At 37.4% G+C, this 22,049-nt stretch overlaps 1 protein-coding gene across 1 annotated transcript in view; it reads right to left on the reverse strand.

The window, feature by feature from the left end:
* The window catches only part of CLCA2 (chloride channel accessory 2), a 31,232-nt gene continuing 9,183 nt past the window's right edge, over positions 1 to 22,049 (reverse strand). Inside the window, exons 5-14 of the mRNA XM_012661176.1 lie at positions 21,158 to 21,317; positions 18,940 to 19,167; positions 16,551 to 16,781; positions 15,278 to 15,455; positions 14,362 to 14,468; positions 12,167 to 12,391; positions 9,324 to 9,594; positions 6,010 to 6,180; positions 2,648 to 2,881; positions 1 to 1,465 (exon numbers count right to left, since the gene is read on the reverse strand). Coding sequence (XP_012516630.1) covers positions 1,023 to 1,465; positions 2,648 to 2,881; positions 6,010 to 6,180; positions 9,324 to 9,594; positions 12,167 to 12,391; positions 14,362 to 14,468; positions 15,278 to 15,455; positions 16,551 to 16,781; positions 18,940 to 19,167; positions 21,158 to 21,317 — 2,248 coding nt within the window. The 3' untranslated portion in view covers positions 1 to 1,022. The remainder of the gene's footprint in view (positions 1,466 to 2,647; positions 2,882 to 6,009; positions 6,181 to 9,323; positions 9,595 to 12,166; positions 12,392 to 14,361; positions 14,469 to 15,277; positions 15,456 to 16,550; positions 16,782 to 18,939; positions 19,168 to 21,157; positions 21,318 to 22,049) is intronic.

Raw genomic sequence — 22,049 nt, forward strand, 5'->3', positions numbered from 1 at the left:
GATAATCTTTAAAAAAATAAGAGGAAGTAAAATTAGATGAAAGATGCTTTTTATTTCCTTATGTTCTGTGCTTTCCTCATCCCCTGCCCTTGGTAAATAGTTCTTGATGAAGAAAGGATTCTAGACTCTTATTTAACCAAAGAAGAGAACCAGCTGATCATTTTCAAAGGTCAGTCTCTCCCGTTTGACTTCTTCATTGGTTGAAATTGAATAAAACTGTTTGGTCTACGTATGTATTAAAACAAGCTCAGAACACTATCTTTCACTCTTTATTTAAAGCCTATGAGAGCTATAACCATTTTCATCTAATAATACCCAAGGCAATAACTTGGAAAGCTGTTTTGATGGGAGTAGAAACTTATAAACAATAAATTCAATAGACTTTTGTAACAAAACCAGTCTGAAGGGACAAGGATAATACCCCCATTTTAAGGTTACTTCTTACAGTGAAAAAGATCTTTGAGCGCTAGTGGTGGATTTGATCTGTAGTATATTTAACCAAATGGCAAGAGGTAAAGAACTTTATGACAGGGGTTTCATATATAAAGTGCAGCTTGATCTTCAGCTGTAAACAAGCAACCTGTTCTGTACAGATAAGGAGAAATGGAAAATTAATCAAAGTAACTAAAGTATTGCTTCAATTACTTCGTACAGACAGTTATACTGCATAATTCAGACCTAACCCCCTTTTCTCTACTTGGGGCTGTTTTTCCACTTCAATAAAATAAGCTTTTCTTGACTCTGATTCAACTTTGCCCTTGCCTTGCCTTTAAAGACATTACTTTGAAGAATAATTTATTATTTTTCCATAGCCAAAGGCTAGGAGTTTTCTAATCCCCCCCCAAATGAGTATTATAAAAGAATTTTTTGTTTATTTACTATGTCAAAATCTGATCTGTATTGTAAAATATTCAATGCATTTTAGTACAGTTTTGATGTTAATTTGACTTTGTTGGTATAATTTGCAAAGTGCAAAGGCCATAGGTCTTATATCTAAGGAGGAAAGTATTCTATACATTTGTTCATAGTAATTTTGTTCTATTTTCTTTCTTGTCTCCTCTCTTTTTTCTATTTACAGTACGGTGTGTTCCAACTATAATAAGGCAAATGATTCCTATCAAACCCATTGCTGTTAAAACTCCTTTCAATATTAGATAATCTCTGGCAGGTATAGGAGCAGAATTTGGGGGGATAAACAGAGATGCCTGGGCAATGTTAGATACAGCAGACTTTAAGGAGTTCCTATCCACTGCTCGTATTGCCACATAAATTCTGTGGCTTTCTCGTGTCTCTCCATCGGGTTGATGTTCAGGTCCATTTGTGAAAAGTTTGGGCGAGAATGTAAATATCTCTCTGGTGCCAGCTTCCTGAGGATTTAGATTTGACGTATTCACTAAAATAGCATTGTTAAAGTCATCTTGAATATTCTGTAGACTTTTACTCATTCTTATTTCATAGCTTGTAGCTGAAATTTAAAAAATACAAATGTGAAGGTTATGTCCCCTTGAGTGATTTTTCTAGTTTATTAGAAATTATTAACAAGAATAGCAACAAAAAGTTAAAATATCTAGGAATAAACATAATAAGAAATATGAATATGACCAAAACTTTAAAACACTACATAAAGACTCATATTAAAACCTGAGTGAGAAGACTTATGGTTTTTGAAAAGCAAGATTCAATACAATAAAGATGTTATTTTTCCCTAAGTTATTTTGTAAATTTTATGTGATTCTATTAAAAATGCCTCTAGTTTATGCTTTAACTAGTCAAGCTTATTGTAAAGTTCATATGGAAAGTAAATAATCAAAAATGGGCATATAAAGTCTAAAAAATAGCAATGTTGGAGGACCAACCCTACCAGATATAAAAACACTATAATGCCTTGATAACTAAGACACTGTGGTACAGGTGCATAAATAGACTTATACATAAAAGTAGGCCAAAATAAATTCAGGAGTTTAATATATGATTAAGGTAGAATTCAAATAAGTGGGGGGAGATAAAAATTTCTTAATAAATGATATCGTGACAATTGAGTAAAAATCTGGAAAAAAGATAATGTAGGAGGAAGCCTGTAAGTTAACATAAACCTTGGAAAAAGGAAAATAGAAGGTATGCCATCAATGTTTACCCATGCAAGGGTAAGAAAGCCTTGAATCAGGGTACTGATCCCAGCCTTCTTAATAAAAATTATGGCCAGAAGTGGGAGAGAAAAATGCACCAAGGTTTGCAAGAGTTATGGGAAATAGTCCCCTAAACCTGGCTTGTAAATATATGAACAAATATTCACTATCCAATTTTCAGAAAACTAATTGCCTCCAGTATTGGGAAGCACGTGCTCTGTAATACAAAACCCATTTCTGGTGAAAAGACCACTATACATGTGGTATTCATGGTCCTATCAAGGTTTCTGAATGATTAGTGTCAGGGAGTTAACCAGGACTTCTTCAATCCTGGGGCAGCTGACTCACTCTCCTTGCACTCTAAGATTTAAGGCTTTATCAGCAACTCAGAGCTTTTCATGACAACCCTATGCAGATTTTTCAGTTCTAAATCCCAAATCTAATTTCACCGAACTAACCCCTGATATAGTTACTAGAAATGCTATCTTGTGAAAAAATATGTAATGAAATGAGCAAACTACCTTGTCCCTGATCAAAGTCTTCTCCAGGTGCTGTCCAAGATAGGGTCACCTTCTCTTCCACTTTTATAGCTTCCAGGTCAATAATTTTGCAGGGTGGAAACACATCGGTATGGAGGCCCATTGGAACTCCCAGCACTGAAAAGGAGCCCCCTGAGCTTATTCGGCTAAAGCCCCACTTTTGCTCCTCCTCACTTCTGCCCACTGACTTCCTTGGGGCATTCATCTGAATATTACCTGGGACACAAAAGACAAGAATAGCCCAAACAACAAATTACAAATCTCCTGAATAGCTTGTTCTTGACAAATTATTAAGAGACTCTTTTAAACCATTTTTTTTCTTTACTACATCTTTAGAATAGTAACTGGGTTTATTTATTCAATAATTCATTCATTCATCCATTCATTCAATAAATATTTGTTCAGGGCATATACTGTGCCAGTCATCATGGACAATATGGTATCCCTTATGGAATTTATCATATTGATAAACATATTTACAAATTGTGATAAGTGTAAGAAGGAAAGAAGGCAGAATGCTATGAAAGAAAATAACAGGTCCATAGTTTAGAGTGCTATCAAGGAAGTAACATTGAAAGGTTTCCTAAAGGTTGAGTAGGAGTCAGCCAGGTAAAGAGTGGAAGGAAGAACATCCCAGGCAGAGGGAAAAGTTGGTGTAAAAGCCTGAGTTGCAGAAGAGCTTTCAAGTTAAAAAAATGAAATTAGAGAAAGGAGAGTAGTTTGAGATGAGGCAGGAGAGAAAAGTTCATGCAGGACGTTGTGGGCCAGTGCAGTGGTTTTAGATTTTAATGTAACATGCTGCAGGGAAGCAGGGCAGTGACATGCTCACATTTGCTTCCTAACAGGTCACTCTGGCTGCTCAGTGGAGAATGAATTAAAGCACAGCCAGCAGCGAGGCCAGACAGCCATTCCCTAGTCCAGGTGAGAGAAGATGGCAGCATGGAGTGGGTAATAGCAGTGGAAAAGAGGCAAGACAGGCAGTTCAAGATGTATTTTGGAGAGAAAATCGGCAAAAGCTGGTGATTATTTGAACATGAAATGATGAAGAAGAGAAAATTGGTTAAAAAAAAAAAAAAAAGGTAGCCCCCAGGTTTCTAAAACGAGCAAGTTGTGAGGAGAAGCAGGCTAAGGAGAAAGAGACCAAAAATTAAGTTACAAAGTATGTGATTCCTGTAAAACATCTAATTCAAGATGTTAATGAGCTGGTTAGATATGGATTTTAAGCTCAAAGAAGAAAAGGTTTTAGTTAGATTTAACAATTTTGAAATTATGAATTTGGAGATTATGGACATATACTATAGATGTTATTAAAGCCATATGGATAAATGAGATCATTTAATAATTTCAACTATAATGATAAGTAGTATTTATTGAATGCCTACTATGTGCCAGGCATGGTTCTAAGTGCCTTACATGTATCAAATATTTAATTTTCCCAGCAAGGCTCTGAGAAAGTTACAATTATCACCCCTATTTTTATAGATTATGAAAGGGAGAGACACGAAAGCTAGGTAACTTGCCCCAGATCACACAGCTAGTAAGTGGAGTAGGTGGGTTTCAAACCCAGGCAGTGTGGCTCCAGAGGTAGAGTGAGAATGTGAGGACAGAGCTCTGAGAATTGTCCACATTTAGAGGTCTGGTAGAAAAGGAGGAGCTCGAAAAAGAGCCTGACAAAAAATTCCAGAGAATAAGAGGTAATCAAGAGAGTGTGGTATCACGGAAATCAAGAAATAACAAAGGAGAGATCCACGGACTATGTCATATACTGCTGAAGTCAGGAAAAATGAGGACTGAAATGGGAGGAAGGCTGCAGATGCTGCTATATCTGGGGAGTTGGTGGTGTGAAAATAGAGCAGCTCTCAGCATTAAGCTCAAGGTCATCACCTGAAAATGAGCTGAAAAAGTAAATGTTACATATAGTAGGCATGCCTAGGGAAAGCTAACTTTCTCTTTTCTGTGCTTTAAAGGGCCTATGTGAAGTACACAGATAAAAGCGTCCTTGACCATTACTTTTCCAATCTCACTGTATACTAGATACTAATATCTGCATCCTTTAAACTCACATATTTTAAACAGATACTCAGATGAGTCAGTAGCCTGCAAGCTCTTTGATAAGAATCAGGTGTTATTCTACATGGCATCCCAAATTCCTACGACTAAGTCTGTCACCTGGTAGGCCTTCAAAAATGGTACATATGAATAAAAGAGAGAATATCTATTTGGAAACAAACTATTACATCTAGATACAAAATCGTATCTATGCAATAAAACCATGTTACCTTGCACATTGATTTGCATACTGTTCAAGTAATCCAAATTATTTTAAATACAAGTGAGAGTAAATTGCGTTCTAGGCAACACAAAAAAGATTAGGAGATGAAAATCCACTGTAGCATTTTGATTATTTCTAGTGAAAAGTACATATAGAACAAAAAGTATAGGATCATGTTATGGAATAGTCCAAATGACTAATTATAACTTCTAAAATACATGAATAATATTCATAAAGAATCTGCATTTTTAGAAATAAAAATGCTTGGAAATGTTTTTTTTGAGACTTTTTAAAAACTATAGCATGATATATTTCTGTTTGTCTGTTATATTTTAACCACTGCTTCCTATCAGGAACTATTATAATGGTGTTTAAAAATATGCATTTTCTATTTATGTGGCCCTTTTATCTTAAAGGAAACAGAACATCTTCAGTAATCATTCTGTTGTCTATAATATCCAAGCTCGTATTTATTCAGGAACTCATTTCCCATGTGGATTATTGGTGCTATTTGCATGCTTCTTTCAACTGCTAACAAATTTTTGCCTCTTTCTCTTGCTTAAACCTCTGTAGAGGAAACACAGGAGCAGGAACTGAGAAAACTCAATAAATCTCTTTATCTGTTAGTAATTCCTAGGAAACAAGAAAGAGGTCAAAATAATGACTAAAATGAAAGTAGGTATAAACTGTGTGAATTACCTAATGCCTTCCTGTTAACCACTACCATGAATCAATAAGGATTGAAGAGACAGTCAACAAATTATATATTGACTTTATTTTTTTATTTATTTATTTTTTTCAAGACTAGTCAAGTGCAGTAGTGAGAAGAGGGGAAAGTCATAGAACAAGGAGTTCAATTTGTAACTGATTGAGAACAATCAAGTGATAACTCACTACCCTTGGACTACCCTATATATTGACTTTAATATAAAGAGTTTTGAAATTTCATTACTTTCTCACCTCTCTCTCCCTCTCTGCCTGATACACATACACATACACACAAACACATATACCCATCAGAGATACATATAAGAAAAGATATTACTCAAATAATAGTGCCAATGGTTCTTACCATTTGCTATGTAACCTGGTACATACATAGCGTGACTCCCTGGAATAGAGTGGACCAGGGTCCTTACGCTGGGAGAGTGATTGGCATGCACTTTCAAGCTGTATCTACCATTTACAGCAAAGGAGAAAAAATACCTCGAGTAAATTCCATCATTTTTTATAACATCAGCACCTGTATATATAAAAAAAACTCAATGTCAACACTTGTCATCACAGTTTATTACTAATATTTAAGTCATTAAAAATAAGATTTACTCCCCTTATTCTTTCCACATTAGCATATGTTATCATGGTCATACCTATTCTTTTGATATTCTCAGGTGATTAAAAAATTCCTGGATTAAACTTAAGCCCATTATCCAAAGTGGGGCATCACAAGAGCAGAAGAACGGAATCCATTTGTACTCACCATCAAATTGGTATTAACTAATCAACACATAAATGCACATATCAGAACAACATCTATTGGATGCTGGGGAAGGGGGAGGGCGGCGGGAGGAGGGGGGAGGAGGGAGGAGGGGAGGGGTATTTGTATACACAAGGAGGGCAATGCGCACTACCTGAAGGATGGACATATTTGAAACACGGACTTGGGGGCGGGGAACCAAGGGCAACACACGTAACCTAAACATCTGTACACCCATAATTTGCTGAAATAAAAAAGAAAAAAGAAAAACAAAACCCAATGGTTCCATAATTTCTCCCTATGATTTCTTAACCTCTGAAAAACTATTTTCTAAAGGCGAATGAGTTGTATCTGCTTCAATGTTAATAAAACACTTAATAATCACCTGTAAAGCTCTCATTTGTATCACTGAAAATAATACTAGTTTTTTATAGAAACGAAGCACATTCTTAAACATAGACTCTTTTGAGATAAAAGCTGTTTTGTCCTCAAGAAATAAACATATATATATATGTGTGTGTGTGTGTGTGTATGTTTATTTATATATATCTATTTATATATGCACACACACACATTTTCCTACCATTTCAAGGATTTATGAACATTTTGAAGCCATTTGATCTAGAACTTCTGATAAAAACTTTGGTAGTTGTTAACACAGTATTAAATTATTTAATTTCCTCATTAGAAGATACATGGAACTATTGCTCTAGATTCTAAGGGCCTTGATGATCTGGACTTTGACAGAGTTTGGCTCCAGCCACTGTGCCCTGTTTCAGGGGTATTCCAAAAACTTGGCCAGTGCTACATTTCCTTCCCTTTGCATTAATCCTCAGAGAGCAGTTCAATTCCAAACCAAGTCCATGACTGAATGGCAGGAAGGCCTAGACATCAGGGCAGCAGTGGGAGGTCCAGCTTAGCCCAGATGCAGATCACATTCACCATTCAAATGCAAGTGGCCGCACTGGGCAAGCAGCTTGTCCCATCCTAGAGGTGAATTCAGTTCTCACACCATACACTCAGCCCTGCACCCCAGCATTGTGTCATTGCTAAAGTGCCCTAGAATCCCCCTTTTTCCCTCAGCAGAGGCAGGGCATTTTAGCATGAGAAAAGTAAAAGTATATTTAAATAAAATCAGAAGTGTTAAACATCTTACTATCAAGGTAGACTTACAAAAATTTTTTGTTATCAAACTTTGGTATTTAGTGGTTTAATGATTAATAAGGTCTATCTTTGTTGGGAAATAACAAAGGAAAATCTACGCATATCATTGTCATCACTGCTACCTCTTTTAATCACTGAGGTGGAGAGAAATGGAGAAAGAATATTGGCTTGGGAGTCAGTGGGCTTGATTTTAAGGTCTGGGTCTGCCACTTAGTAGCTGTGAAGCTTCATGTATCTGAGCCTCAGTTTTCTTTTCTATAAAATGGAGATAAGTTATCTCAAAGGGTTGAGAGTTGTTGTGATGATTACTTGAGACTATGCATGAGAAAGTACATTTTAAATTGTAAAGCATTTTATAGGTATAAATTTTATTATTCATTAATTTTACTTAGCATAAAAATACTGCTTCCATTATTAAAATATTAATAGGTGTTAGACTACTTTGCACATGTATGTTAAGTATTGTGGGAGGAAAACTAAATTTACACTTTGCTGCTTGAGCAGTATTTCTCATTATTTCATTTGTTAGCGTATAAATTTAGACATCAAACAAATAAAATGGTTCCAGGGAATACATATAAAAGCCTATTGAGCTGAATCAGGTAGTTTTCCCTAAGAGAGCAGGATCTGTTCTCCACAAATGAAAGTTACAGCCATGGATAAGCAATCAGAGCATGAGAAGTTCATTTGGATCCACTCCAATAGGCAAAACAAGAAGACTTCTCTGGTATCCCTCTGAGGTGGACTTGAACCAAAATCCTTTGAATGAACTTTTGTTCCATAAATGTCATACTTTATTGCCATGGCAAGATACTAATGGGCTGCCAAACCCAGACTCTTGAGAAAAGATTAACTTGGAAACAACAGGGTGAAAGAATATAATTTTATTAGTAGATCAAACACTTAGGGCTGCCAACATAGACCTCAAGGTCTATTGTCATTTGGAGAATTTAGTGTAGGAAAAGAACAGAACAGGAAAAATGGAACAACAAAGGAGTTTGTTTTTAAAAGTAAAAAAAATAAAATTAATGAGAAATAGTCCAAGTGTTGCTGTTTGCCTGGCCAGATGCTTTGCTGTCTGTAATGTATAATGATGAGGCTGTGAACTCTGTACAGAATGAGAGCTTTGAGGTAGGGTTTTGTTTTGTTTTACTTTATTTTCTCAGGGGCAGAGAAATCTCTATCCTGATTCCTCTGGGCTTGTGGAACTGGTCTTCTTGGGACCTAATCACACATGTAAAAGACACCGGCTGTGCTGGAGATAGGCTGTGCCCCCTCGTCAGCCCAGCTACTCCGCCAAAGAATAGTCCAGGGTCAACTCATGGGTCACAAGTTCTATTTCCAGTTTTTTCTTCACAACTGGGTCCAAAGGGAAAAAAATGGGTTAACTGTCACTGCATCTCCCTTCTTGAGTTTTCCTTTACTATTTGAACTGCGCAATCTGGTTCTTTCAGAGAACAGCAAAACCGATGAATCTTAGAGGAATGTGGGTATGTCATAAGGACATATAAGCCTGTTCCTGAGTGACCTCACTGAGTGGAGCCTCACAGGGACTCTTTTCCCAAGTCAACCAGCAGCTACTGAGCATGTCAGTGATTCTCTGAGAATTTCAGAATCTGATAAGATTGAATGAGAAAAATAATTGAATTGCAGGAATTTTATAGATAAGCTTAATATCGATACTACAGCATCATATCACCACAGCTCTTGAGAACATGACAAATCAGAATGACATTCCTTGTTACCTGCTCCGTCATCCAGAAGTTTCAGAGTGACAGGATCTCCAGTCTCTGGCTCAACTGTGGCAGTTACAGTAGCATTAAGAATGGGATAAAACCCCTTTCTCAAGTTGGCATAAATCATCACGGGATGGGGAAAATGGGTGCTGTCTCTTTCCACAAAGGCCTCCACAGTGACTGGGGGCACAGCTGAGCTGGAGGCACGAGAGGTCACTGTCACTTTCAGGGCTTGCAGAGAATGGTGGGTATTGTTCAGTGTGTAAATCCAATGCCCTGGCTGCAAAACAAAGACTTTTTGTTTTGTAAAGTGTGAAGGAAAAAAAAATCAAACCTAATTTTGAAGCATATATCTGAGCCCCTAGGGTTTTTTGCTCTTCTTTTATTGATGTTGCACTTTTTAAAAATATTACACAAGGATGCCAGGAAAAGAAATATTGGTTAAGGGATGACTGAATTCGTATTTACATACCTTTCATGGCATAAACCAATGTTATTCTTAGGGAATTTTATGTATTTATTTGGGGTGGGGAAGGATACATCTTGATTCACATTTTTAGAAAATAATGATAACAGTGTCCAGTTTCAAAGTACTTTTCATATATTAATCTGAGCCCCTTTACCCAAAAGGAGATTAAATGTTTCTATTTATTTTCATAACTGAGAAAATTAAATCGAATTAAGTGGACCATTATGATTTATGTGGACACCCTGGACTATAAGGCAAGAATAGCCTTCTTTCCTTCCACTCCCCTTAAACTCCCATTCTCAGAAATCTCAAGCAACAAAAACCATATACACTGATAGGGATCAAGAAAAGGATCTACTAATTTTAATAGATCAGGATTATACAATGTCTGTGTTGAGTAATTTATAGAAATATTGCTAAACACCATTTTCTTGCCTATCTAGACTACATGGGAGAAGCCTACAAAAGAAAGTCTGAAAGAAAAAGGCTAAAATGACAATGTAGCAGAAACTTATCCTTTTGATTAAGCTCTACATATATTGCTTTTCCCTAACTAGTACTCCTTATTGTTTAAGGAGATAACAGGAGGAGCAACACAGAGCAGGAGGAAGAGCAGAAAAGCAGTGGGTAAGGTATGACTCAGGTGGAGAGTTCAGATGCTCCACACCCTTCCCAGCCTTCATGTTGGAATTTTCCAGTGAAGTCATGATTCAAGCATCAAGATCTAGCTCTCTCTATATTCTTTCTTGAAATCATAGCATTAGTATGCTATGCAGAATGAGGCCAGACCCTCCACATCAAAAAGTTTTCTTCGGGTGTAATAAGTGCTTCAATACGGGGCACCTAATCCAGACTAAGACAACAGGAACAAGAAGTAGGTAATGTGTCCCTGGCCCTTGTGCACAGGTTTGAAAAGAACATGACGACTTTGGAGAAAAGTTCAGTAGAGCAGAGCATAGGGTGTTTGAGAGAAGGGGTATGACATAAGTTTGGGCAGAAGCCAGAACATGAAGGGCCTAGTATGTGAAGTAACCACTTATACTTCATCCTGAAACAGAAGACAGGTTGATCGGATTTGTGCTTCAGAAGGATCACTCTGATAGAGGAGAAGAATGGATGGGAGGGATGGCAATTCAGAGTCAACGAGGCCAGTTAGCAGGCTGTCAACAGTGATGGGAGCAGGAGCAGGGGTGGTGTGTGACAAGGCACTGAATTCAGGCAGTGCAAGAGTGCATCTGATCAATCCACAGCCCCAGTTAGAACTTCCGTGGTTTCCTTGTACCTTCAGGATTCAAGCCCCTGTTCCCTTTATTGTCATGCAGAGCCCTTGCTGACATGGCTCCTGTATTTGTCTAGCCTCATCACTCCCCTCTCCTTCCTTCGCCTATATCCCCACCATATGTGCTATGTTCACCCACATTAAACTACTCACAGTTGTATTAACAACCATGTTCTTTTTCTCAGAGCCTTTCTCAATGCTGTTTCTTCTGCCCAGAATGTCATACACAATTTCTGGCTTCTTTATTCCTTATATTTCCATTGTGATGTCTTCACTTCCAGGAAGCATTCTCTTTCCCACCCTCCTGTATGCTCTGACAGTACCCTGTGCTTACTCCTATCATGACTTTTTATTATAAAGTACAAGACCAAACAAGACCAAACACATAGTAGGTGTTCAAAAACATATGGATTGGCCGGGCGCGGTGGCTCACGCCTGTAATCCTAGCACTCTGGGAGGCCAAGGCGGGTGGATCGCTCAAGGTCAGGAGTTCAAGACCATCCTGAGCAAGAGCGAGACCCCGTCTCTACTAAAAAAAAAATAGAAAGAAATGATCTGGACAACTAAAAATATATATAGAGAGAAAAAATTAGCCGGGCATGGTGGCTCATGCCTGTAGTCCCAGCTACTCCGGAGGCTGAGACAGAAGGATTGCTTGAGCCCAGGAGTTTGAGGTTGCTGTGAGCTAGGCTGACACCACGGCACTCACTCTAGCCTGGGCAACAAAGCGAAAAAAAAAAAAAAATATGGATTACACGGATTTATATTACAAATTCTTGGTAGAGATTTTTCCTAAGCATATAGATGAGTATGTCTATAACAATTATGTAAAGAAAGATGTAGGCTAGAAAAAAACTTTTGTACTACTAGTGGAAATACTAATTTATACTATTGAAGTGAGAGGCATTTGGTATCTAACATTTGAAGTTTTGAACATACCTTAGTTGTTCCTCTTAAATTTTTAATATTAACAAAACTCCCTCAAATTTAAAGTTTTGATATATCAAAACAAATTTTTCTTTACACAATGCATTTAATCCTGTGATTCAATTGAAAGTCATATAGTTGGCTAACTGTCATTATGAACAAGCTCAAAACACCTACCTTAGCAGTTCCTGGAATCCAAAGGCTAGCTGTCCGAAAAGCTAGATTGGTGATAAAGTTATCTGTGTAGTATTTTCTTCCATCAGGATCAAATAATACAATCTCGGGGAGACCACTGCTCTGCCACGTAACCAGGAAGACAGTGTCGTTGCCCACACTGTTATCCACAGTCACAGTGTTTTTCAGGTGATGGTGAGGTTTAACGTTTTCACCCATACTTTCTAGCTGTTAAAGAGAATATATGTAAGAGTTTCTGGCATGTGAATAATCATTTCATCTTTTTCTTTACTTTTTTGACAAAAATGAATTAGTGAAAGTCAAAATAATTTAATTCTGACGTACTATTGTTATATAAATCATTTTTCATATAAAAGTACTTTGCCAAAGCAAAATGTTGTTTATTATTTGAGTTCAGTAGGTATAAAATATTTGTTATAGTTAAAGCAAGTGTCATTTCATCATGCTTTGCCAAAAGATTTTAACTATTCTCATATTATCTCTCATCCAAATTAACATTGGTCTCAGATCAGCAATTATAATAACAGAGTTTTTAAAAGTTTTACTTGAAAATGTGCTTAAATTTTATTAATTTGTATGTAATCTGTCCAAATACTTTTACATATCTTAATAAGAAAAAAAATGGATTTGGGGAGGGTTTGGGAGCATTTAAAAAATCATTTAGCCATTCACAATAAGACATGTGCTTGCATGTGTGTACATCCGTGTGTAACATGTACAGAGTGAATACGTATGCCTGGCACTGTGCTAAATGCTTCTCATATGTTATCTCACTTGTTCCTTATGAAAACCCTCTGATAAAAGTGCTATTGTTATCCATATTTTATAGATGAGAAGATTTAGGCTTAGAGAAGTAATCTACCCAATGTCCCATAGCAAGGAGGTGGAATTGGGATAAAACCCAGGCGGGCCGGCATCAGAACCCCTGCATTTAATCACTATGTAGTCACAATGGAGACAAGTCTATAAATAACTTTGAAAATTTATATTTATTAAATAAAAACATTATTAACACTTGGTAAAAATTGCTCAAACCTGGAAATCACATAAAATTATATTGGTGGATGACAGCAAAGACATTGCGGACTATTTGTTCAATTTAAAGTGGTTGTGGACTGCTAACTACTGTGCCGTGTCCTGTGCTGGGTCCAGGGCTGCCAAAGGGGACATAATTCCTGATCATAGTTCCTGATGGCAGGACTAAAGGCATAGGAATAGCTAGGGGGAATGCTAAGGCTAATATGAACCCACATGAATAATATTTTACATGATATTTGCTTTTTACTTTTTAAAACAATTTTCTTTACTCCATATTACCAAAGAGGATATCATGGGGTATAAAGATTATTGAATATTATCAGCAGAAGAACTGATTGCAGTCTAATTTATAATAGTATGTTGTCATTTATAACACATTTTTTTACTTCTAATTGCGGAATTATGGTCATTACCTTTACTGTGTACATATAATCTTCATGCTAACCGTGTCCTAACAATAATTTACTGACTTCATTGTTCACATCAAGTCATAAACTTGGCAGGTTCACTCACCATCTGTGAGGAAACTACAGACGGGATTTTCTTCAAAACATTATTCAGATATGTCCAAAATATCTTTAAAGTACTTAAAAAGAAAAAAAAATTGGCCCTTTAAAACTGCTTGACTAGAGGAAGCTTTTATGAACAAAAATCAAGTAAATTGTTGTAGTTGAAGAGATATTTAAAAATTTTTAGAATGTAATGAAATAGTTGATACTCCTTATAAAAGGGAGGAGTTTCAAAGATGTTAAGCAAAAAAGTAAGACAGATTCTGATTTATGGAAAGTTGTGGCACTAAAGCTAAATACACAGTTTCTTATTTTTCTTCTGGGCCTTGCCTCCACCCTGCCCACACCTGCATTTTGAGCCACAGGAAGGAGCAAGCTCTGCTTACAAACCTTGAAAAGCTGAGGTAGCAATTACAGACCATGGCTCCCAGGGCTGAGAAGGACAGACGCCGGGTGAAAAGGAAGCCAGGCTCTGGTCATGCCAAGAAGCTCATTAACAGCCTTCCACACACAGGCTGTTACATATTCAAATAAGGTTAATGAAGCAGTCAGCATAATTCATCTATTTCCCTTGCTTCCTTCTCCCATCCCACCCCCCGTCTGTAAATACAACATCGAGAAAATTCTGACCTGAATACGTTGCTGAAAAATGTCTCCAGTTCCAGAGGAAATTCTACTGAAAGCATCAATCATGCTATTGGAGTCTGATTTATCTGGAACAAAGAACTGTAAGCCTCCTGAAATACATAATTGGGATGTTAACTATTAAAATAGACAGAATGAGACAAAAATAAAATGTTAGGCCTTTTCCAACAAACTTCTTTGCACTAGAGTGTTAGTTTTGGCGAAGGAGGAGCTGTGCTTAACTTGCTTTGCATGACAGCCTATACAACCATATGGTAGCAGGCCCAGGCAAGCGGTTTCAGCTATTCTACTCACAGCTGTATTGTGAGGGCCTAGACCTCTGCCCAGCACATAAGAATTCAATATTTATTAACCACTCTTGTAATTAAGGTAATTCCTAGATAACTCGGGTTAATTGCTATCTATTTACATCCCTATTTACCTTTATATTCTGAAAACATTATTTTAAAAAATAATTCAATAAAACCTAAATTTCCATTGTCAGATCAGCATACCCATTTTTTACTGAACATAAGGAATATATAATAAAATTATTATATGCCTCATTTAGAACAAAAAAAGATATATATCTTAAAATACCATGTGTGTCCTTATCATAGAAGTTAGTGAACTTAATCGTCAATGTATTTTTTAGCTGCATAATTATACATACTCAGGCTGGTTTAACAAAGAAATTATAAGAATGTTATTTTCATTGGATGTATTTAATTGGGAATTTCTAGGGAAAACGTAAAAAAAAATCAACAAAATTTTGACAGACAATAGCAATGAATTTTGTGTATTTTTAAGAAAACGTTTAACTTTTTAAATTAAGGCATATAATCTGAGTTTCATGGTTGTGCTTTGAATATTCCAGTTAAAAGGAAATGCTCTAAAAGATGTGTTTTTAGAAATTTATTACCTGTACGATGTGATAATTCCTCCAGGTTTTGGACCACAGACGAACCTAGGGCAATGGAATGAATGGTCGAACCACTGCTTACTACAGTGAGTAAGCAGTTGCTGATATGCTCATCATCTCCGCTGGTCACTAATATCATCACAGAGCCATAGGCTTTTCCATTCAGTTTTTCAACCACCTGAACATAGAGTATCAGTCATTTGGGAGGAGTTGTAGCTCACATTGTTTTCCTGAGCAGAAGAATTCACCTCTCATTCCCAATTCCCCACCAGTGGGGCACACAGCTCGTTGAGGTTCCCCATAGCTCCCTAGACTTCATGCCCATCCCCTCTCAGTCTTCACCTCATTCATCACAGCACCTGTCACCCAAGGGATACTCCTGGTTTGCTTGTGGGCAGGGACTATTCCTGTTTGAATCCCCATGATATGCCCATAGTTTAGAATAGTGTCCATCAAAGAGGATATGGGGTACATTATTGGGTGAGAGCCTTGACTCTGAGATCTGGCAAGTGACCAGTGAGAGGGCCTAGAGCAGTGGTTCTCAACCTTCACTGCACGTTGGAATCAGATGGGGAGCTTTAAAAATTTTTAGTGGCTAAGCCACACCTCAGATCAATTAAGTCAGAATCTCTGGGGTGAGACCCAGGCATCAGTATTTTTTAATCCCCAGGTGATTTCAATGGGCAGCCAAGGTTGAGAAACACTTGGTTGTGGGTAGCAACAACAGAAGCTGACATGTCTTGTTTTGCTATCAGATGCTTGACGTGTGGCTGCATCCCAGATGCTGAATCCAAACTTATGCTGATTTGGATGAACTCTGTCATTCCTGAAACATATCCCTGGCCTTACTTCATTCTCGTATGTTTGAGGTCTAGTATTACTATAGGCCGAAGCCAGACATGTTGATTTTGACCAGAAAACCCAAGGGTAAAAATGGCCACAACCAGCATAGTCCTAGAATGGATAGAGACAGTTTAGAAAGTGCTCAGATGATATTTAAGTACTCTAGTCTTGGCCATTGTATTCATTTATTTACTCATTCCTTCAACAAGCATTTATCAAGCAATTATTATAAATCAGATGCTTTGCTAGGCATAGGGAGTACAATGGTGAACAAGACATGGTTCCTGACTTTAAAGATAGCACTACTTTCCTATTGTTGAGGCTGTTATGACCAATTGTCACAGAATGCCCCTAATCAGAAGAAACCTCATGTGTAGAATGAAAGGAAAGGAAAGTGATGTTATCCAAGGATTAGGAAGCTCTACCATACCTCAAATCCCTTCTTAAGCCCTGAACAGATGCTGGCTTCTGCTGCCGCTGACACAGTGGTGGGCAGATATGAAACCAGCAGCTTTCGGTCATCGTCACTGTTAATTTGGTGTAGCTGGGCTCTGATCTCTCCTTTGCTACTGAAACTTGCAATGCCCACAAAGGTATGAATTTCAACAATCTGCATCAGATAAAATTCTGCTGCTTGTTGGAATCGAAAGAGTCTGTCAGCCTGTGCTCCAAAAAGGAAAAAGGAAGGTAACAACATTTGGTTGGTAGACAAAAATATGATCAAGTAACTTATTAGTAAACTTCTCTGCTACTTCTTTAAAGATGTTGAATTATTTTTTGAGTTGAAAAGGGCTACATAATATTAGAATATTATTTGATTAATTGCAGGCTCAAAAACGCAATGCATTTCGGGGAAGTGGGAATGGGGTTTGGAACGCTGCCCCCAACAAGCTGTTCATAATTTACTACTCTCTAAGAACACATATCCCCACTATTTCTCTCCAACCCAGCATTCAGAGATCCATGAAACCAATTGAAACTAGGTTTATAACTGCTTCTTTTAAAATTCAGGCTGGGTAAAAGGAAACACTGCAAGGAGACCTTGTGGTAGAGAAGAGTGAGTATCTATCTTGCACTATCCTCTGTTATTGTGGTCATCTTATGCTGTTCACTTCATCTGTAAAGTGGGGATATTTTTCTTGTTTATTAAATTAGAATTGCTATGAGGATCAAATAAGATATGTATATGATGGTAGAGTTATACCATGAAGTACTAACCAAATATAAAGTAATGTAGTGACCAGGTTTAGGCAAGTGATGCTACTGATTAATGCACTAGCGTCACTTATTTTGAAGGCTGTGGGAAAAGAGAAAGGAACAGCCAGCTGAGCTTCAGTGACCACCTACCTGTTCAGTAATGGCTGTGATCTCTATCGCCAACCCAGACATCTCTCTTACTATCTGGACCTGCATATCACACTTCTTAAGATGCATCATCAATTTAATGTCCCACAGGTACTTCAAATTCTACATACTTTGAATTCATTGCCACTCTTCTTGAATATAGTTTCTCTTACAATATTGGGAGGTAAGTTTGCAAAGGGGATAAAATAAGGACTTTGAACCCTGCCTTCAACCTTTGCTAATTATTTGACCATGGAAAAATTACTTCCATTTTTTAGCTTCGGTTTGCTCATCTGCAAAATGGATACTGAGTAAGCACACAGAATATAACAGCTGTTGCCACTATCATGGTCATCAAATTGTCATTGCCAATCATGATCTCTACTCCCAATAGCTAAGCCAGAAACCTGGGACTCCCTGTCACCACTCCTCCCTTACCAGATCCCATTACATTGAATCAGTCCTATCAATTCAACATCTTAAATTTCTCTCAAATCCTCTATCCCGTGCCTCTATCCCATCTGCCACTTCTCAGATCTACCCTGTGTTAGTTATAGCCATACCAATCAATGCCCTTCCCTTGAACAAGTTCAAATTTTGCCTCATGGCCACTGCACATACTCTTCCCTTCCTAAGAACAGGTAGTGGGCCATAGTTTGGCAACTTCGGCATAGACAATAGTAAAAAATAGTAGAAAAATTTAGAAGTGATGAGTTTTGAGCATTTAGTACATGTGTTTTAATATATTTTATCTAATTGTAAGTTTACTTAACTTAATCTTTATTAATGGCTGTGTTTAATAACTGGTTTGCAAATTTCCTAAAAATTTAACAGTTGACTCTTATGAAAGTAAGTGTTATTATCCCTATTTTACCTATGAGAAAACTGTTTTTCAGAGAGGTTATCTTGCTGTTTATTACATTGACAGTAAGTGAAGGAGCAAGGTCTTAAAGTACATCTGCCTGATTCCAGATACTAAGCCTTTAATCACTCTCCAAGAACCAGAGTTTTCAAGAGTGGTTTTCCAGGAGGCTGATAAATGACCAGAATGCTGAGATATAATCTCCTGTACATAGCGACATGGAAAATATACATATAAAGGACATGCATGTTCGCTTCAAACTCACAGCCTACTACCTCGACCAGGAATATTTTCCAGTGAGTGGAATATGGCCAGAGAGAAGTTTCTGTTACATGTCAGAGTTTTGGAAAATGGTTTTGGTTGGGAAAAGTTGCAATTAGTAGCAAAAATGAGGGTTAGGAATTATCTATGGATATTATTTATCTGCATTATGTCAATTTTTGGGCCACATTCTGAATTTGTTCCTCCTATCTCCAGGAAAATAAGATGTCCTTGACTACTGCAAACCTTTTGCCTCCCTTCATTCACCTTTACCCCCTGAAAATAAAAAGAATTAAAAACTGATGGAAAAAAATGATAAATGGTTTATAATCATTTTAGTTCAAAATGTTACCTCTGCCATCTTGCTGGACACATCCAGCACTAAACAGACCACTTTGCCACCAGTCTGTATAAGGGAGAACATGGGAGGAGGTGGAAGCTCAGTCCCATTCATGGGAAAGCTGTGATTAAAGTCGGCAGATTCTGTGATTATGTCCCATGCACTTCTGAGGCTGCACATTTGGTTCTGTAGGTTTGGAGCTTCTTGGTTATGGGTACTTGCATTACAGAATTCAACCACCTGGAAAAGAACAGTCGATCAGAGAACAGAAGCACTCCTCCCCTACCAGATATACTTCTCATTCTCAAGCAACTATAGGTAAAAGAAAAGGCCAGCTGAAAGAAAAGAAATCAGAAGTGCTACAGTAATGTACTTCTTTCCTTCAAGAATGACATCAAATTTACAGATAAACCTTGGCATCCTTGCTTGAAACACTAGCACCCTTGTTGTACTGAGAGCTACTGCTATTAAAGTTTACTTGCACTCAGATAACAGAGAGCAGACCGTGCATGTGTATATATATCTATATATATCTTAGTCTTGAAAAAACAAAACAATTTTCCTCCTTCCTTAACATGGTATTGTGTTAAGAAAACACCCCAAGAGATATTGTCTTATCAGCTTTTTCCTTGGAATCAGCTTTAATGACAACTGCACCTGTATTTGTTGATCAGCCAACATATATTAAACTAGCTCAAATATTGATCTCTGTAAGAATAGGATAAGAAAGAAAAAAACTTAAATCTACTTCCTGAACTCCCTTCCACAATTTGGAAATACAGATGTTATTAACTTAATGATACTGACCCTATGTCAGCACCCCACTTAAAGGTATGGTTCGTGTTGCAAAGTATGCTCCACCATCTATTCCTGTTAACATGAAGAGTTGATACTTCCTGCTAACAGAGCCATGGGAGCTCAGAGCTAGAAGAAACCTTATAGACTCTCTAATCTCATCCCTAAGTTCATAGAAGAGAAAGGTGAAGCTTTGAAAGGTTAATAACTGCTTAAAGACATGAGTTTCTTCGTAGCCTGGAGAGACAGGAGCAGAACTTAATTTTGTTTTGTTTCGTTTAACTCTTTTTCTTACATTTCATAACTATGGTTAGGGGATTACGAAACTTCTCTGACTGAATAGGTCTTTGAAAGGATCATGAAGATAGTACCTAGTCACCAACAATGTGGATCAAATATATGGGATCAGGTTGGCTTCAGATATTAAAGCTATAAATTAAAAACATGACAGCTGGGACAAGAAATATGAAAAATTACCTTAAGGGTACACAATGACCCCTAGCCTTGACTAAAATCAGACTAAAGCCAGACTAAAAAAAAAGTTATCTAAAAAAAAGACTGTGTCAAACCAAGGGACAGCCATGGCCAGCCGTGGAAATGAAGAGAAAGTTCCACAGAGGCATGAGCCTGCAGTGCTCCCAGCCCTGTGGAGAGATGACCCACAGATGTGACTTTCAGGTTTTTGTGAAGTTAGATAGATATATTGGGTCATGAATACTGATACCACTAAGGCTCTGAATCACCTAACTCCCTCCTTTCTGATTCTATACTCTTAGAGCAGGCTTCTGGTGAGACCTTGGCTGTTTCATGTTGCTTTGTTCAGAGAGAAGATAAACTGGCCAGAAGCTGCAAATATGAGATCCCCATGACAGTTAGAATCCTCTTTTAAAATGATAATTTAAAAAATTGTGTTTTGGATTTGTCTCTTGTCAGTTAGCATGGAATACTGACAAGGTCAGGTTTCTAAACCCGTAAAGCTGAGGGTTAGTTGACTTCCCTGGTGATACCTTATCTTTCTTAAGTTCTAGACTATGCCAAACAAGGGAAAGAAAATTAGGATATGCAATTAAAATATAGAGTGGTTTTGTACCTTAAGTGAGAGACATATAATCATTTGTTATATCACTCATTAACCTCATACATTTTCTGATGAAAGGATACAGGAACCCCACCATATGAGCAATTTATTTTGTGGTGTCCAGAGTCTGCTAGTTAAATCTCCTTCCCTGGAAAGCAAATTGTCACTTTCCTAAAGGAATCTATTTTTGGCGATCATCTTGGGGACCTTAGTTTTTTTAATCTGTAGAATAAAAACTAGATGAAAACTATAAAGTACAGTGAATCTTAATTGTTTTATAGTTTAAATACTTATATCAATCTATTGTGTGAAGTGAAGGAATCTTGCAGGAGTTTGTCATCCCAAGGCCATACTTACAGAAGATAAACTTTGCATGAACATTATTGATGCAGTTGCATTTTGGGTGCTATTATAGAGGAACATGCATCCTTCTTTGAAAAGCTTACTAATAATACAGTTTTCTTGGGGACAAGGACCTTTTTCACACACAAAAATGCCGGTGATGTCAGATGAACACCTAAAAACGGAAAGAGAAACTGAGAATTGGGTTTATTTTAGAAATACTTGTGTTTCTTCTTGACTAGCTTATATAATCATTTGTTTCAAGGATTGTAGCTTGCTAGATACACATAAAACATTTTAAAACTGCTCTATTAAGAAAGTTCACTGATTTATAGATACACTCCAGTTTATTTTAAAGGATTTGATCTTGATGAAGGGATTCTGTATTGTGAAGGGCTTTAACAACTAAACAGAGCCAAAGCTCTAGGAAATCCAGATGGACTGTGGAATGCCCAAGGAAAGACATGAGTGGCAATATCTGGAGTCAGTTCTCCTTTAAGCTCATTTCCATTGGACATCAGGGAAAGAAGAGAATGAACATGTAATGGTGATATTTTAAAAGAATTCCTTCTGGCCAGGTGTAGTGGATCACACCCATAATCCTAGCACTTTGAGAGGCCAAAGGCAGAGTATTGCTTGAGGCCAAGAGTTGGAGACTAGCCTGAGCAACACAGAGAGACCCTGCCTCTACAAGAAATAGAAAAATTAGCCAGGCATGGTGGTGTGAGCCCGTAATCCCAGCTACTCGAGAAGCTGAGGTGGGAGGATCGCTTGAGCCCAGGAGTGTGAGGTTGCAGTGAACTGTGATGACGCTACTGCACTCTAGCCAGGGCAACAGAGCAAGACCATGTCTTGGAAAAAAAAAAAAAAATAGGATTTCTTCCCAAATTAACAATCTCAGATGTTG

The sequence above is a fragment of the Propithecus coquereli genome, unplaced genomic scaffold, assembly GCF_000956105.1.
Source record: "Propithecus coquereli isolate 6110/MARCELLA unplaced genomic scaffold, Pcoq_1.0 Scaffold7, whole genome shotgun sequence".
NCBI lineage: Eukaryota > Metazoa > Chordata > Mammalia > Primates > Indriidae > Propithecus > Propithecus coquereli.